At 41.3% G+C, this 19,036-nt stretch overlaps 1 protein-coding gene across 7 annotated transcripts in view; it reads right to left on the reverse strand.

Moving 5' to 3' along the window:
* LOC122686751 (ATP-binding cassette sub-family C member 4-like) overlaps positions 1 to 19,036 on the reverse strand; it is a 2,082,459-nt gene that overhangs the window by 2,025,429 nt on the left and 37,994 nt on the right. For all 7 annotated transcript variants that reach the window (XR_006338890.1, XM_043891985.1, XM_043891989.1 and 4 more), the window contains exons 12-17: positions 16,843 to 17,010; positions 15,326 to 15,466; positions 14,473 to 14,510; positions 13,966 to 14,060; positions 5,621 to 5,767; positions 3,507 to 3,586 (exon numbers count right to left, since the gene is read on the reverse strand). Coding sequence is in view for 6 of the 7 variants with exons in the window: in XM_043891985.1 (XP_043747920.1) it covers positions 3,507 to 3,586; positions 5,621 to 5,767; positions 13,966 to 14,060; positions 14,473 to 14,510; positions 15,326 to 15,466; positions 16,843 to 17,010 (669 nt within the window). In the remaining variant the exon portion in view is untranslated. The remainder of the gene's footprint in view (positions 1 to 3,506; positions 3,587 to 5,620; positions 5,768 to 13,965; positions 14,061 to 14,472; positions 14,511 to 15,325; positions 15,467 to 16,842; positions 17,011 to 19,036) is intronic.

The following is a 19,036-nucleotide window of genomic DNA, read 5'->3' on the forward strand; positions in this document are numbered from 1 at the left end:
AGATGTTATGAAAAGAATAATATTAAAACAACTTCATTTTGTCTTCCCACAACATTTATGGAGTTGGTATTATTTTCTCTATTTTTCTGAGAGGAGACTGGCTTTGTGGGGCAGAGACAGGAAGGAGAGCTGGGATTCAAGCTTGGAAAACGAGACTGCCACTGTACTTTAAAACTGTAGACATCATAAATGATTATCAGGTGGAATCACACTACATAAATTGATTTTTTTAGGCTGCTTTTCCTTCACCCTTTTTGAAATAGTGAACAGCTCCAGTTTTCCCAACAACTATAATGTGACCGAACAGGCAACTTCTCTGGTAGCTATAAGAGTCAGTGCACAGGATGGTGCACACACTCATGATCGCCCTCTGCTGGGATGTGGTCTCTGAGTGACACTGTCTGGGTAGATGAACTGTCCTGCAGTGTGGACCACTACTTAGAATTCAGGGTTTCCCTTAGCCACACTTGGCATCACTATTACAAAATATTAAATAAATTATCTGAGACATAATTTAAGGGAATGAGAAAGAATTAAATGAGGAAAAGTATATGAAATAAACACTTTAGAAGTAATAAAAATAAAAATGATCAAGAATTTTCCGAGGTTTATCAAATACACCAAGGATAAGCAGAATCATCAAAAATGAGTGCAAAACACTTGGCACAAACTACATCCTTTAAAACAAAATTGAACAACCCCCTTCCAGCCCCTTCCCTTCCCTCCTCTCAGTTGGTGATGGGGAAGAAAGACTGGTTCCCACATAGGAACTCTGCTTCCAGCAGCACCTCCAGCCCCACCATCCACAGCAGCCTTTTCTTTGCATTCAGGATCTAAGGTCACCTCCTAGAAGCTCCGCCCACCTCCTGGACCAGGCTCCCTAACTGCCTCAAGCCCCCACATTCAGTTTGCCTTCCAGGACTCCCTCCACAAAGCTCCCACGATTAGGATTCCCAAGGAGCAAGGGGTGAATCTCTGGATGTCTCCCTCCTGAAGGGAGGCTGGAGGAGACCACCCATGAGGGGTGGGGTCTGGCTCACCCCTGTTCTTCATGACCTCAACTCTAATCACTGTTTGTTGAAGGGAAGGAGGGAGAGAGAGAAATACCACCCACCACCTCACACATACACGCAACTCACAAACTGTACACCCCAACAACCAGCGATATGTCCTCAACTCTACATTCCAGATGGTCCTCTCTCCTGCGTCATTCAAACTCCTTTCATGAGTATCCTGTCTTCACCTCAACTCCCTTCACACCTCCTGGATTCTCAGCCCTTTGCACTCTGGCCTTCTCATTTGAAACCTGCTTCTCGGGTCACCAACACCTGCTGATTCCAAATCAACCAACAAGTTTTCACAGACTCACCTTCTCGTTTGCACTGAGCAGATCTGTCCTTCCTTGATGCCCCAACCTACTTCCTTCTTTCTCCCTTACTGTTCACTGTGTGTCACCTCTCCTCCCCTTCTCTCTCTGCTTTCTCTCTGAATATTGTGCCTTCTTATATTGACCCCTAAAATTGCTCCCCTCTCTCTGGGAAATCTTGTCATCTTCACAGATTCAGCTACTACCTGCTCAGTGAAGGGTACACAGGCTCCATGCTCATCCCAGGTCTCTCCCTCAAATACCAAACACTTACTTCCAATGACCTACAGGACACCTCCACCTTCAACTTCAAGATAATTGAACTACAAGTGGCAGAGCTGGGATTGGAAATCAGCGAGACTAGAATTTTCTCTCCTCTTTAATGAGACTATTTCCTAATAAAATAAGGTAGCATCTATCCCTGTCCCTCTATATGTCATGCAAAAATATGTGACAATCCTGACTATGACCACTAAATAACCATGTGCTAGTAAGCACATGGCATAAACCCAAGTTGGCCTACCTTGCCATAGCAAAGAAACAGAACCATTCACAAAATCTTTTCAAAGTAATTCACAATCACTGTTAAAATGTTACACTGTTTTCAGGGAAAAATCGTTTCTGGGGATAAGTTACGTGGTTAAACCTAGAAGGGCACATTATAAAATAAATTTGCAGAAGAGAAAAAAAATCAGACATCTTTGCAGTAAAAGTCCTCTGCCTCTGAGTGTCAGCTTAGTTCTCGTTGGTAACAGTGGAAGCCTTTCCCATAGTCTACACTGTCTACAGTCAGATCTCTGCTGCATTTCTGTGTGCAGCTTTTGACAATGCATTTCATTTCCAGAATTAACACTTGGGAAGAAAAAGAAAATTCACCACAGACTTAATCACTGAAAAGTAAACAGAATTAAATAACAGAAAAAAAAAAAAAAAACCTGCCTGAGCAACAATATTGAATGGGGAAGATGAGAGATGAGATGACCCTACATCATTCTTTAGAACCTCAAGTTCACAGACAAAGGAGAGGCTGGATAAAAGGTATTCCTGTGGGTCTTTCTCTCTCTCTCTCTCTCTCAAGACACCTTAAGACAGAGCAATCAACCTGTGAAAAGAAAAACTGCCTACAAAACAAAAGACATTTTCTGAAATGACTGATCCTGGAATCAAATTACTGGCTTAAAGCTTTGTATCTTTAATAACTGCTCTCTATTGCCCTTGTTGGACCTCCCAGGTGGCTCAGTGGTAAAGAATCTGCCTGCCAATGCAGGAGACACGGGTTTGATAACCGGGTCGGGAAGAACCCCTGGACAAGGCAACAACAACCCACTCAAGTATTCTTGCCTTAGAAATCCCATGGACAGAGGAGCCTGGTGGGCTACAGTTCATGGGGTCACAAAAGAGTCAGACACCACTTAGCAACTAAACAACAACAACAATATCCTTGTTTAAGTATTATTTTCATCTTATTTTTATCGATCTTTTCTTTGCAAGTAACCACAACTGGCTTTATCTAAATAAAATAGTGCAGTAAATATTTATCCTCTGTGGTAATACAATGCATTTTGCTTGTGTTCAGTCATATCTGACTCTTTGCAACCCCATGGAATGTAGCCTGCGAGGCTCCTCTGTCCATGGAATGTTCCAGGCAAGAATACTGGAGTGGATTGCCATTTCCTTCTCCAAGGGATCTTCCTGACCCACAGACTGAACTCTTGTCTCTTTTATCTCCTGCATTGGCAAGTGAATTCTTTAACACTGAGCCACCTGGGAAGCCCAATACAATGCATAATTTAGTTCATCTAGGGTATCTTTCTGTGATTATTTCTATATTACGAAATGTGCTCACAGTAAGACAATCCACACCAGACACCTGGAAGGCAGAGGGAGAACCACTTACCCAGCATGTCGCTGCTTCAGACCAACCTTGACATGACTGTGGAGTCACTCCTGCCCCAGGTGTTCTTCATGTTAGCTCAGCCTCCCAATCACAACTGCACCCTTCTCTCACAAATATAACCTTTACTGAAGATAACAGACACATCACCAGGCTGAAAGCCCACCTTCAGCCCCTGTGAGAAGGCCTTGAGAAACAGGCACTCTGCTCTTCCCTGTGAGAACTCTGACAGGACTGATACGTTACCTGGATGAAATCTTGAAATATCAGGGGCAGCAAGTCATCCATATGCCCAATGTCTTTCGAGAAACGATTTAAAATTCTCCCTGCAAGAACAGGATACAAGAAAATACTCATTTCCTCAGATAGGAGCCTTAAGAGAAACAATATTTTTAAAGCACATGTATTTAGGGACTTCCCTGGTGATAGAGTGGATAAGAATCTGCTTGCCAATGTAGGGGACATTACAAATTCCACTTTTGAAAATAAAAGATAGGAAAGAGTTCAATTTAATATACCACTAAAAGCATAAATAATTTATAGCCCCTAAGCCTTCTGGGCAAAGCAGGCCTATCTTTGCAGTACTTATTTGGGCTTCTATTTTCTTGAAGGAATGAAGTCGTGTTAAGAGATAAAGGAGGAGGACACAAGATAAATATTAGTGTGCTGGCTGCTCTAAGATTAGTGGCCTTGCAGATTTAAACTTGATCCCAAATCCTTGAATAATAAGTAAGTCAGCATCTGGAGAAGCCTACAGGTCTTGAATATAAAGAGGCTGGTTAACGGTGGTCATGAACACTCAGAGGCTGTGAGAACAGAAATTCAGTCCCACTTAATGCTCCCAACTTTATGAGTATAGTTTTCACATAAACAGGCAAAGTGGAGCAACTTCACAGCCATAATAGCATGGACTTCTCCAATCCCTTCCTCACTCTGGCTTCATAATAAGACGAGATCTGTGTGGGCCTCTGCAGTTTGCCATCCTGTGCTCCACCCAGTGCCTAGACTAAACAATATACTCTGAATAAATCTACACAAGATGCTGCCCTCAACATTCTTATTTAATCCTCACAACAGCCTTGTGAAATAGGAAGGGCAGTGGTTAGTCCCATTTCACAGGAGAGAAGTTCCCAGACACCATATTGTCATCCTCACTGAGGTTCATTCGGCACTGCCCGTGTGCTAAGTGCTGTGAATTATTAACCTGCTTAACACCCACAATACCAAGATATTGGTAAGTGCGTGAACAGTATCCTCATTTTACAGGTAAGAAAATCAAGACACAGAGAAATTAAATAACTAGTACATAAATATTAACATAACTATAACTGACTATTACTACTAGTAACTAGCAACAGGACTGAATCCAGCCAGTTGGTTCCAGAGTCCATACTTCAGACCATGACAACACCCTGCCTGGAGATTTGCCTGGCCAGTAGAATCTACCTGCTTTGGCCTCAGTCACATGGCTAGTTGATAACCAGGCTGAGGCTACTCTTGTCCTCCCTCCAGTCACATCCCTGCCTTGACAGGTCCTGTCAATCATCACTTGTGAAAAAACAAAGCCACCCTGGGCCTCAGCACAAGTCTAACCAACTAAACAGAGTGGGCATGTATGCTGATGAATTAACTCTTCATAGGAACCCAGGTCAGGAGGCTACCTTTTGAAGCAAGATGGGTCAAAGGCCCAAAGGTAGAGGAAGCAACCATTGGGAAACCTTCAGGGACACTCTTCCTTAATACTGAAGATCCACCTGCTATGTACCACAAGACCTCTTACATATAACCAAAAGTCCACTCTAAAATTACAGAGTTGATTTTATTGAAGAGGATGCTTACATTTCACTGAGCTTGTATTTTAATTAATTTTCCATTACTATTTAGGTAAACCTCAGAATATGAGCACGTGCCAGACTTCCGTGGTCCCAGAAATGGATGAACAATGAAAGAGAAAAACACATAGCCTGTCTCCTATAGAGATGTTCCTGGAAGAAGGTCCTTCCTAGTTAGCTTTACATTATGTAACACAGGAACATTTCAACAACTAGTAAAAGCATTTCAACACATCTGCATCATATGTTGGTTGTTTCACATATCACTCAGCAAGTGATTCATAAATCATTCTGCAAAGTAAACAGTCATTTATCTTTACAGACACATAAATCGGAATAAAAGATTATATGCTCCTATTCAGATTTTCTCTGGTAGAAAAAATATCAGTGAAGCTTTTCATAGAAAATGAATCAACATGTACAGTAATTTTCTTCTAATCATCTCTTGCATTTTCAAATACCAAATGTAATCAGGAACTGAATGTGTTAACAAGACATATTCACTGAGAAACTTGGTGTCTGACTTACCTATTGGATTTCTATAGAAGAACAATACTGGAGCTCTCAAGATGGACCACAGCATTTTGTTGTGCAAAGTTTGTGAAGACTTAACAAGGATGTAGAATATCAACAGAGACCTTGTGATGCCCAAAAGGATGGTAGATACAGTTAAACCTGAAATAAAGAAACATCACTCAGCACAAGCTTTCTGCCTTTTTCTCAATGAAGCTAAATAATGGCGTGCAGTTTATAAAGATATTATGTATTTTATTCTATAAATAAGATTTATATTAAAACTTACACATGTATAACATAGAATATATTTATATATATGTAAATATACATATGAAATGGGTTGGATAAGAGCTTGATGCTTTCACAAAATACATTTATAAAGAAAAATATAAAAATCACTCTTTTCCTCTCACTAAGCAGAAACACATGGGGGAAAAAAGATCTTGTGTAAACTACAGTTTCATCCTAGGCTTTCCTAATTCAATTACAAGTTCTAATAAAAACTCACAGGAAAGATAATGACAGGGCTTGGTGGTAGCTCAGTGTTGAAGAGTCTGCCTGCCAATGCAGGAGACATGGGTTCAATCCCTGACCCAGTCGGATCCCACATGTCCCAGAGCAACTTAGCCCGTGCACCACAACTATTGACCTTGTACTCTAGAGCCCAGGAGATGCAACTACTACAACCCATGGTCTGAAACTACTGAAGTCCATGCATCCTAGAGCCCATGATCCGAAACAAAAGAAGCTATGTAGTAAGAAACATGCACACTGCAATGAAAGACTAGCCTCTGCTCTCTGCAGAGAAAGCCCACACAACAATGAAGACCCAACATGGCCAAAAATAAATGAATAAATAAAACTTAAAAAAAAGAGAACTTTAGTTATTTAAATGCTTGTTAAAAACAAAAAGGAAGATAATTATGAAAAGTACTTATTCTTCCCTTTGCCACATTTCAAGTTTCACTATTTACATACCCTGTAACCAAAGCATAACTCAGTTTTAGATATCAGCATGAGAATGAAGAAGAACAGGAGAAATGACTTACCTGCTGCTGCTACTGCTGCTAAGTTGTTTCAATCCTGTTCGACTCTATGCGACCCCATAGATGGCAGCCCACCAGGCCCCTCTGTCCCTGGGATTCTCCAGGCAAGAACACTGGAGTGGGTTGCCATTTCCTTCTCCAATAATGACTTACCATTTCCTTGTAAACAGTAAATTTACATGAAAATTTACTTTTATGTAAAGTAGCTAGTGACCCAGATAATCACAATGGTGCGATCACTCACCTAGAGCCAGACATCCTAGAATGTGAAGTCAAGTGGGCCTTAGAAAGCATCACTACAAACAAAGCTAGTGGATGTGATGGAATTCCAGTTGAGCTATTTCAAATCCTGAAAGATGATGCTGTGAAAGTGCTGCACTCAATATGCCAGCAAAGTTGGAAAACTCAGCAGTGGCCACAGAACTGGAAAAGGTCCATTTTCATTCCAATCCCCAAGAAAGGCAATCCCAAAGAATGTTCAAACTACCACATAATCGCACTCATCTCACACGCTAGTAAAGTAATGCTCAAAACTCTCCAAGCCAGGCTTCAGCAATACGTGAACCGAGAACTTCCAGATGTGCAAGCTGGTTTTAGAAAAGGCAGAGGAACCAGAGATCAAATGGCCAATATCCACTGGATCATCAAAAAAGCAAGAGAGTTTCAGAAAAACATCTATTTTTGCTTTATTGACTATGCCAAAGCCTTCGACTGTGTGGATCACAATAAGCTGTGGAAAATTCTGAAGGAGATGGGAATACCAGATGACCTGACCTACCTCTTGAGAAACCTGTATGCAGGACAGGAAGCAACAGTTAGAACTGGACATGGAACAACAGACTGGACCCAAATAGGAAAAGGAGTACGTCAAGGCTGTATATTGTTACCCTGCTTATTTAACTTATATGCAGAGTACATCATGAGAAATGCTGGTCTGGAAGAAGCACAAGCTGGATTTAAGATTGCCAGGAGAAATAGCAATAACCTCAGATATGCAGATAATACCACCCTTATGGCAGAGAGTGAAGAGGAACTAAAAAGCCTCTTGATGAAAGTGAAAGAGGAGAGTGAAAAAGGTGGCTTAAAGCTCAACATTCAGAAAACTAAGATCATGGCATCTGGTCCCATCACCTCATGGGAAATAGATGGGAAGACAGTGGAAACAGTGGCAGACTTTATTTTTTTGGGCTCCAAGATCACTGCAGATGGTGACTGCAGCCATGAAATTAAAAGACACTACTCCTTGGAAGGAAAGTTATGACCAACCTAGATAGCATATTAAAAAGCAGATACATTACTTTGCCAACAAAGGTCCGCCTAGTCAAGGCTATGGTTTTTCCAGTGGTCATGTATGGATGTGAGAGTTGGACGGTGAAGAAAGCTGAGTGCTGAAAAATTGATGCTTTAGAACTATGGTGTTGGAGAAGACTCTTGAGAGTCCCTTGGACTGCAAGCAGATCCAATCAGTCCTACCTGAAGGAGATCAGTCCTGGGTATTCATTGGAAGGACTGATGCTGAAGCTGAAACTCCAATACTTTGGCCACCTCAAGCAAAGAGTTGACTCATTGGAAAAGACCCTGATGCTGGGAGGGATTGGGGGCAGGAGGAGAAGGGGACGACAGAGGATGAGATGGCTGGATGGCATTACTGACTCGACGGGCATGAGTTTGAGTGGACTCCGGGAGTTTGTGATGGACAGGGAGGCATGGCGTGCTGTGATTCATGGGATCTCAAAGAGTCGGACACGACTGAGTGACTGAACTGACTGACTGAAGGAGATCAGTCCTGGGTGTTCATTGGAAAGACTGATGCTGAAGCTGAAACTCCAGTACTTTGGCTACCTCATGCGAATAGCTGACTCATTGGAAAAGACCCTGATGCTGGGAGGGATTGGGGGCAGGAGGAGAAGGGGACAACAGAGGATGAGATGGTTGGATGGCATCACTGACTCAATGGGCATGAGTTTGAGTAAACTCCGGGAGTTGGTGATGGACAGGGAGGCCTGGCGTGCTGTGATTCATGGGGTCGCACAGAGTTGGACACAACTGAGTAACTGAACTGAACTGAACTGAAAGTAGCTACTTGAGAACCTACTTTTATATTACAGAGAATTCTACTCAGTAGTGACCTAAATGGGAAGGAAATTAAAAAAAAAAAAAAAAAGTGGTGGGAGATACATGTGTATGTATAACTGATGTACTTTGTGGTACAGCAGAACATACACAACACTGTAAAGCAACTTTACTCCAATGAAAATCAATAAAAATAAATTAAAAATAACAGCTAAATTCTAAGCCCAAGTAGCTTTAAAGAGTATGAAAGGCCCATATTAAGTTGCAAGCAGACAATCTTTTAAATGATTGAATAGCAAGAAACTATTATATTTTGTGGCTCAGCTGGTACAGAATCTGCCTACAATGCAGGAGACCTGAGTTCAGTCCCTGGGTTGGGAAGATCCCCTGGAGAAGGGAAAGGCTGCCCACTCCAGTATTTTGGCCTGGAGAGTTCCATGGACTGTATAGTCCATGGGGTTGCAAAGAGTCAGACACGACCAAGCAATTTTCACTTTCATTATATTTTGACATGAGACAATTATAATCTAAATAATTTAGAGAAAATCTAAACAAGCAACTAACCTAAGTGTTTTAAGGAAACACAAAGCATTTAATAAATAAATATAATAAATAAATATAGTCATTTAAATTTGTTTTATCAATGATAAATGAGCACCACTATGCATATAAAAATGAAAATAGCCCTCTGAACATCTCTTCAACTCACAGTGTTAAATAGAATGGGGATAACTTCTGTAATAAACATTCCTTCAAGTACTTTTTTTCCATTCAGCTGACACATCAGTGTTAAACTCTGAAAGCTGCTCAGATTCCTGAATTCCATCAACAAGCATTTGCCTTAGCCCATTACCCTATATGAACATATAACAGAATCCTTTCCTTCTACCTTTAAGCCCCCATAGTCCACCAATTAAGAAGGTAAACAGATAATGTATTTAGATTTCTTAGCAAGTGATTAACAAAATAAATACCAAATTTCAATGAATGGATTTTTATATAACACATTCTTTGTAGAAAACTTATACAGGTGCTTCCTGTGGTGATATTTAATTTTTATTTATTTATATTTTTACTGGAGTATAGTTGCTTTACAATGTTGTGTTAGTTTCTGTATAAGGAAGTGAATCAGCAATATGTATACATATATCCCCTCCCTCTTGGACCTCCCCTCTCACTAATCCCACCCCTCTAGGTCACCAGAGAGCACTGAGCTGAACTCCCTGTACTATATAGCAAGTTCCCGTTAGCTATCTATTTCACACATGGTAGTGTATATATGTCAATCCTAGTCTCCCCGTTCATCTCCTACACCTCCCTGCCATGTGTTCACACATACGTTCTCTACATTGGCATCTCTGTTCCTGCAAATAGGTTAATCTGTACCATTTTTCTAGATTTCACATATATGCATTAATATATGCATTCTTTTAATGTCTTTGACCTACTTCAGTCTGTATGACTGACTCTAGGCCCGTCCATATCTCTACAAATGACCTAATTTCATTCCTATTTATGGCCAAGTAATATTCCATTATATCTAGGTACCATACATGAGATGAAAAGACAACCCTCAGAATGGGAGAAAATAATTGCAAACTAAGCAACTGACAAGGGATTAAGTTCCGAAATATACAAACTCATGCAGCTCAATGTCAAAAAAACAATCCAAATTAAAAAATGAGTGGAAGACCTAAATAGACATTTCTTCAAAGAAAACATGCAGATGGCCAACATGAAAAAATTATCTATATCACTAATTATTAGAGAAATGCAGATCATTAGGTATCACCTCACATCAGTCACAACGGACATCAGCAAAAAAATTCTAAAAACAATAAATGCTGGAAAGGCTGTGGAGGGAAGGGAACCCTCTTGCACTATTTGTGGGAATGTAAATTGATATAACAACTATGGAGAACAGTACAGAGGTTTCTTAAAAACTAAAAATAGAACTACCATATGACCCTGCAATCCTACTCCTGGACATATACCCAGAGAAAAGCATGGTCCAAAATTATACATACCAGAGTATATGCACCCCGATGTACATTGCAGAACTGTTTACAACAGCCAAGATATTAAAGCAACCTAAATAATCACTGACAAATGAATGGAAAAAGAAGAGGTGGTACATATATACAATTGAATATTACATGACTATTAAAAAAGAATGAAATAATGCCATTTGCCACAACATGGGTGGATCTAGAGATTGTCAGGCTGAATGAAGTAAGTCAGACAGAGAAGGAGAAATATTGTATAACATCCCTTATAGGTGGAATCTAAAAAGAAATTATACAAATGAATGTATTTATGTAACAAAAGCAGACTGACAGAGAATGAAATTATGGTTGCCAGGGAGAAGAGATAGTTAGGAAGTTTAGGAACAACACGCACACTCTTCTATATTTAAAGTGGGTAACCAATAAAAACCTACTGTATAGCACAGAGAACTCTGTTCAATGTTATGTGGCAGCTTGGATGGGGGGTCAGAGAGAGATTTGGAGGAGAATGAATACGTCTATGCATGGCTGAGTGCCTCTGCTGTCCTCCTGAAACTATCACAACATTGTTAATCATCTATGGGTGCATGCTAAGTCACTTCAGTCATGTCCGATTCTTTGTAACCCTATGGACCAGAGCCCATCAGGCCTCTCTGTCCATGGAATTTCCCAGAAAAGAATACTGGAGTTGATTGTCATTCCCTTCTCCAGGGGATCTTCCCAACCCAGGGATCGAACACAGGTCTGGGCAGACTCTTTACCATCTGAGGCACCAGGGAAGCCCAATCATCCAGGCATGCTAAATCGCTTCAATCATGTCCGACTCTGTGTGAACCCATGGACTACAGCCCACCAGGCCCCTCTCTCCCTGGGATTCTCCTGGCAAGAATATTGGAGTGGTTGGCCATGTCCTTCTCCAGGGGATCTTCCTGACCCAGGGATCGAGCCTGCCTCTCTGATGTCTCCTGCATTGGTAGGCAAGTTCTTTACCACTAGCACCACCTGGGAAGCCAATCATCTATAATCCAATATAAAATTAAAAGTTTTTTAAAAAAAAAGGATACATGCACCCCAATGTTCATAGTAGCAAGTATTTATAATAGCCAGGACATGGAAGCAACCTAAATGTACATCAGCAAACAAATGGATAAAGAAGATATTTAAAATTTTAGATGAAGATATCCTTTAAACACTATGTAATATTACATATATATATTTTAAGTGAATACAGTGAGTCATGTTAACATTGGAGTGAAAGTCACTCAGTCATGTTCAAGTCTTTGTGACTCCATAGACTATACAGTCTGTGGAATTCTCCAGGCCAAAATACTGAAGTGGGTAGCCTTTCCCTTCTCAGAGGATCTTCCCAACCCAGGGAGTGAACCCAGGTCTTCCACATTGCAGGCATATTCTTTACCAGCTGAGCCACAAGGGAAGCCTTATGTTAATATTAGTCACATGTTAAATTAATCACACAGTTGGAGCTGTGACCTCAAGAAAGAGAAGGAATCCTAATCTAGGCACTGGATTTCCCCTGTTTAGCTTCTCAAGTAATTAGTGATGAGCAGTAATTAGTGATGAGCAGTGCGGTGAAGGGGAGTTTGCACATCCGCAAGCGAATAACACTTTTATCTGGGGGCCCTCGCTGCCAGAGGATTTCCTTCAAGATCAATAAAAGCCAGGGTTTATTCAGACAGAATTGGAACAATCTGAACCACAGGGTAGGGATCTGTTTCTAATCCCCTTCCCATCCATATAACAATATGATTTAGCTAAAGCAACCTTTTAGAATAGACAATAGTCATGTATTTCCAGTGGCTGATTTTCTGAATGTGCAATTCCGGTTTAGCTACCAAAATCTAGGGCACAGTAAATCAAGAATCTCCATTCAATTTATTTCTTCTAGATTTTAAAAATAATTGTTCTAGTTAATTCACAGAGCAAATGCAACTCAAACTTTTAAATCTGTTGAGACATTACTAAATTATGCCTGTGTGTTAATGAAACTTAAAAGCTTTTGCACAACAAAGGAAACTATAAGCAAGGTGAAAAGACAACCTTCAGAATGGGAGAAATAATAGCAAACGAAGCAACAGACAAAGGATTAATCTCAGAAATATACAAGCAACTCCTGAAGCTCAATTCCAGAAAAATAAATGACCCAATCAAAAAATGGGCCAAAGAACTAAACAGACATTTCTCCAAAGAAGACATACAGATGGCTAACAAACATATGAAAAGATGCTCAACATCACTCATTATCAGAGAAATGCAAATCAAAACCACAATGAGGTACCATTACATGCCAGTCCGGATGGCTGCCATCCAAAAGTCTACAAGCAATAAATGCTAGAGAGGGTGTGGAGAAAAGGGAACCCTCTTACACTGTTGGTGGGAATGCAAACTAGTACAGCCACTATGGAGAACAGTGTGGAGATTTCTTAAAAAACTGGAAATAGAACTGCCATATGACCCAGCAATCCCACTTCTGGGCATACACACTGAGGAAACCAGATCTGAAAGAGACACGTGCATCCCAGTGTTCATCGCAGCACTGTTTATAATAGCCAGGACATGGAAGCAACCTAGATGCCCATCAGCAGATGAATGGATAAGGAAGCTGTGGTACATATACACCATGGAATATTACTCAGCCATTAAAAATAATTCATTTGAACCAGTTCTAATGAGATGGATGAAACTGGAGCCCATTACACAGAGTGAAGTAAGCCAGAAAGATAAAGACCAATACAGTATACTAATGCATATATATGGAATTTAGAAAGATGGTAATGATAACCCTATATGCAAAACAGAAAAAGAGACACAGATTTACAGAACAGACTTTTGGACTCTGTGGGAGAGGTGAGGGTGGGATGTTCTGAGAGAACAGCATCGAAACATGTATATTATCAAGGGTGAAACAGATCACCAGCCCAGGTTGGATGCATGAGATAAGTGCTCAGGGCTGGTGCACTAGGAAGACCCAGAGGGATGGGGTGGGGAGGGAGCGGGAGGGGGGATCAGGATGGGGAACACATGTAAATCCATGGCTGATTCATGTCAATGTATGGCAAAAACCACTACAATATTGTAAAGTAATTAGCCTCCAACTAATAAAAATAAATGAAAAAAATAAATAAATAAATTAGGCCTGGAAGCCCTAGGTGCTCACAGGCTCCTTATAAGCACCTCAGACTCTCATATAATAGACCAGAGGATTCAACTTTACCTGAATAGACTCCTAAGTACCAGTTCAGACTGAGTATCACAATTATCTCTTCTTTTCCATATGCCCCCAAATACAGGGCATTTTGTAAATTTGCCCTATGGAACAAGGAATAAAAAATACCATGCTTTAGATAGAATGTATTCAAATGTGAAAAACAAAACAAAACAAAAAAACCCACAAAACTCAATTTGGGAGATGTATTTTATGCTAGAAAAATGGTTTCCAGTTCACAGGGCTCTCTGTCCATCTACCTTAGAAAGATTCTATTTTAATCACAGCCTTCAGTTCTCAAAATCATCTATGAGCAAGTTGCTGAGAGTCAGACATGGGAGAGACCATGGGAGGGTCATATGCCACCAGCAGGAACTTTAATTTTTCTTCAGAGAAACTATGTGAGGGTCAGAAGAGGAGGCCAAACAGCCCCCTCCCCTCTCCCCCTGACTCTGTGGGAAAGTGAGGCTTTGTGTAGACTTCACAGCACTTTGGGTCAGACCAGGAATCACTCACCAATCCTGAAGCCACCAGTCCTGCAGGGCGTAGGCAACCTGGATCAGGAAACAACAGTCACTCACAAACTGACATTGCTGAGCCCTCACACCCCACTCACTAGGACGGGGGACAGAAAGGCTCCAGAACACGGTTCCTGAGGTGGAACACAGGTCCTTCCACCTCAGGTCTGTGCCAAGCCCCACATCTCAGATGACCACAGGTCAGGGGAGAGCATGCTACATTTTAAACTCTTTAAAAGTATTCTTTTTTTCCCTGGAAGTTCTCTGTCATGTACACACAACACCAATAAGCTTCATTTACTTTGCTCCCCACAGATAATTTATTTCAAAGCAAACCTAAATGAATTGCAAAATTCACCAATCATAGGGCAAATGTTGGGACTTTTCCAAGAAAAAAAGTTTGACAGGTACTGTGATGGTCAGCTGTCTGTGTCAGGTTGGGCAGGCCAGTCTCCAGTGATTCAACCAAATACCCATCTAGGTGTTGCCATGAAGGTGTTCTGTGGATGTGGTTCACATCCAACATCAGAACTGAAGTAGAGGAGATCACACTCAACACTGTGGTGGCCTCATGCAGTCAGTCAAAGGCCTGAAGAGCAAAACCTGAGGTTTCCTGGAGGAAGAAGAAATTCTACCTCAAGACAGCAGGGTCAGCTCCTGCCTGAGGTTCCAGCCCGCAGGCCTGCCTTGCTGTTTCCACATTCACCCAGTTAGGCCCACAGTCTTATGGGCCTAAGCTTCAATATAAGTCTCTTAATGCACATATTAAAAATAATTATAAAATAAATACAGCATAAATAGTAGGTAAATATCAATCTGAGGGCACAAACCAAAGTACATGTCTCATTTACCTGAGCGGCGATGTTTACTAGAATAAGGAAGATGATGATAAACCAGTGAGTGCCAGCTGTGAAGTAATCATTGTAGGTCTTAAAACCAACTTTTCCCTCCACATGGTCCTCTAGAGGTAGCGTGACAGAGATATTCTCAGTCTGGGAGGGAAAAACGGCAGTGAGAGACAAAATTTTAAATAAGGAATCCCTAAATGTGAAAAGTTCAACAGTACCCTCCACCGCAAAGCTGTGGGGAAACAGATACATCTCATACACTAGGAGGAGTGCAAGATGGTCCATCTCCTATGGAGAGAAGTGTGGGAATATCTGGCCAAACCACGTGTGCATTTACCCTTGGACCCAGCCACCCCACTGCTAAGAATCTGTTAGAAATAAGAAAGCATCATTTGTACAAGGTTATTCACTGTTGGGTGGCTTTGCTTAAAGTCAATCATGACTCTAAGCACACTAACAATATACCTGATTCAAGTACAAATGCAGAAGCTTGTTCCAAACTAATACACAAAATGATATGAAGCTTATGTATTCTTCTAGATACCTTGTGTCACTCAATCATAGAAACATGATACATAAAGCATACTTGTGGCTCAAAATACTGCCTAATACAGTAAACTGAGGTCACAGAGTGAGTTGGAGTAAAATGAGCTTGGATAGCAAGAGACAAGCATATAATCTGAATCTATTTGATGCCTAAATTTCAGAGAGTGAGTTCTGAGTTTAGAAACTGAAGGACTAACCTGAATGTTTATCAGAATCATCCACACTCCTGGGTCTGGATAGTGAGGGTTTGGATATCATGGAATACCTGTGTATGTTTTTAAAGAAGATCTAGCGCATTTCTGCATTTCTGTCTGGAGGACTTAGGATGCATTATAGAGTTATAGGAGCCAAGGGTGACCTCGGCTCTGTGCGGCCACCAGGATTCAAGGTGGATAAGAGGTGGTTCTCAGTCTTAAAGTATAAGAAAGGAAAATGGGCACTAACTCCAAAGTGTCTGCTATGTATCAGGTCCTTTGCACAGGCTACCTCTGATCCGTCACAAACCATCTGACACCAAGGCAAAATACTACCATCAGTCACCTGCAGTGCCAGAATATTCCAACACATAGGAAAAGTAGCTGATTTAATGTGGCGACATCAGGACTCAGCCTAAGGGGGTCTTCACATTAAGCCTCTGGATGCATAAGGGAAGCTGGGGGCCACCACAGTGAGTAGGATGTAACTATGGTAAATGAAAGAGTTCACAGATCATTGTGGGTCACATATACCCAGGAAGTCATAGCAGTGCACCCACTACTGATCTCCATAAGATCCTCCATCCTACACCCAAAGGAGAACCACAAGCAGGCCTGCTCCCTTCATGCTCTTCTAACTCTACCAGTTCCAAGGAACAGGGCTTTGGAATCAGGATCTACTTTATGACAAATGAAGATGTCACCAGTGGAATAGACTGAAGGTCCATGAGTCTATCAAGAGCAGACATACAGTGGCATGTTGCAGGATGAGAAACTCACATCTTGAAGCTCTGGAGCAGCACCTCTCATCAAGGATCTGGACCGATTCTTCAGGGTAGAAGATTCCAGATCTGGAGATGGTTCATCCTCATCCCTCTTTAAAAGGAAACCAAAATCTACCCCAGATTTCAGGAGCCCAAGGTAAGTCCCACGTTGTACTATTTTGCCCTAAAATAAAAGAATTTGAGAGGAATATATTTGCATTAGATAATAGTAATATAATCTGAACACTAGTCAACTAAAGTTAACTGGTCATAAATTATGATTTTCCTAAGAAAATGATCCTTGGGTCTGACACTGTGGTTGACAAATCTAATACAGTTCAACTCTACACAGAATGGAACATTTTATTCTCTGATAAACCCTGTGTTAGGTTCTGAGGGATATGAAAGAAATGTGTGATCATGTGTTAAGAATGGAGGCCACTGACATAACTACCGTGGGCACTTAGGGAAGCAAGAATTATAGAGGTTGGTGGAAGGATCAGCTCAGTTTTTTTAGACAACATGGGAACTGAGAGAAGCCTCATGTGAGAAGCAGAATTTTTTAAAAAATTAACCGGGGAGGATATTCCAGGAGAGAAAAATACTGACACAAAGTGGACACAAGCACAACTACATAGGTAACAGTCATTCATCAAAACTTCACTGACCACTGTCATTTACCTAGTATCATGTGCTCAGCTGGGACAGGACATGTAGAAACCAGCCCTGGACAGAAAACCCAGGAGCTGCATCTTCACAGTATTTTATAGCTTCCCCACAAATGCAGGAAGTTTCCAACTGAAAATTCAATATTCTACTTGTTGAAGCAACTAAACAAGGAGGCCATGAGATTGGGGTGGTGCTAATGCTTTGGCAGCCGGAAAACCAAAATCTAAGCCACAATCAGTGCACCAGATCCAAGAAAAAAACCTAGGAACAACCAACCACAAGCAGCCAATGAGGCTTCCCCAGATCAGGCCTCTGTTTAAGCTACAGCCAATCTAATCATTTTCTTTGAACACATGTGACACATCCTTGCACAGTTTCCCTCCCTTACAAAGTCATATAAAATAATGCAGATATTTTCACAATTTTCTCACCCCATGCAACAAGACTCAGCTGATTTAGTCAGAGGCAAACAAAATATTATAAAAAATCCTAAAATGAAAAACTCATAAAATGAGAGCAGCTCTGGTTAAGACAAGTCAGGTGGAAGAAGATGACCCAGGACCCTCACTGAAATCCCTCTCACTCTATCCCCTGAGGTGTCCCCTTGGAGAAACTCAATGAAGACTTTGGGTACCATCTGACACTGTAGAACGAGAAAATTATTCAGGATACATTGTGTTATTTCACTTAGGAGGCAAAATTCATGCACCTTTTAAGTGAAATTACCACTTTCCACTTCACATCTGTAAGATGCACAAGGAAACGACTGGAGGTACAAAGGTTGCAGCTGTACTCTGCAAGCAAGTACTGACAATTTTGAGAGGACAGCCATCCTCTCCCTTCTGTGAATGGGACCAGATGAATAGTAAGGAATCTTTTAAATCCTATATCAGACCACATCACTACTCTGCTCTGGACTGTCCAAGACTTCCATCCCACTTCCATCCATGGCCCACTGCTCAGAGACCAGCTCCCTCCATGTCCCCCTGCTCACTCTCCCCAGACACACTGGTCTTCCTGTCATTCCTCCAACCTGCCGGGTCAGCTCCTTCCTTAGGACCCCCTGCCTCAGACCCACCTACAAAAGGGGGTTGCATGGCCCCCACCTTCATGTCACTCAGGCCATGTGAGGCACCAGCTCTTTAAGCAGGCAGCCAGGATGTCAGATCCACCCCTCTCTCTTTGTCACATTTGTCCCCATAAGAACAGGAGACCCATAAAGCAGAGCTTTATCATCTTGCAGCACAGGCTCCCACAGTGAGACAGACAGTGAGACCAGCAACTGGGGACACCAGCAGAGTGGGTGTCTCTGACCTGGGTGCTCAGATACCCAACCTCGCTTCTGGTGTTAATGGAAGATGCTCTTTAGCAAACCATGTATGACAATCCCGTGGATACAAACAGGTCTTAGTATCTCTAATTTGCAAATAATATACTTTGACTTAAATCCTGGAAGGGGAAAACAAAAAGTTGTTCTATATAAAATAGCATCATTATCCTTAACAAATTTCACAAGAACAGTGATGACTCAGTAACCCTGC

This window comes from Cervus elaphus, chromosome 30, assembly GCF_910594005.1.
Source record: "Cervus elaphus chromosome 30, mCerEla1.1, whole genome shotgun sequence".
In the NCBI taxonomy this organism is placed as follows: domain Eukaryota; kingdom Metazoa; phylum Chordata; class Mammalia; order Artiodactyla; family Cervidae; genus Cervus; species Cervus elaphus.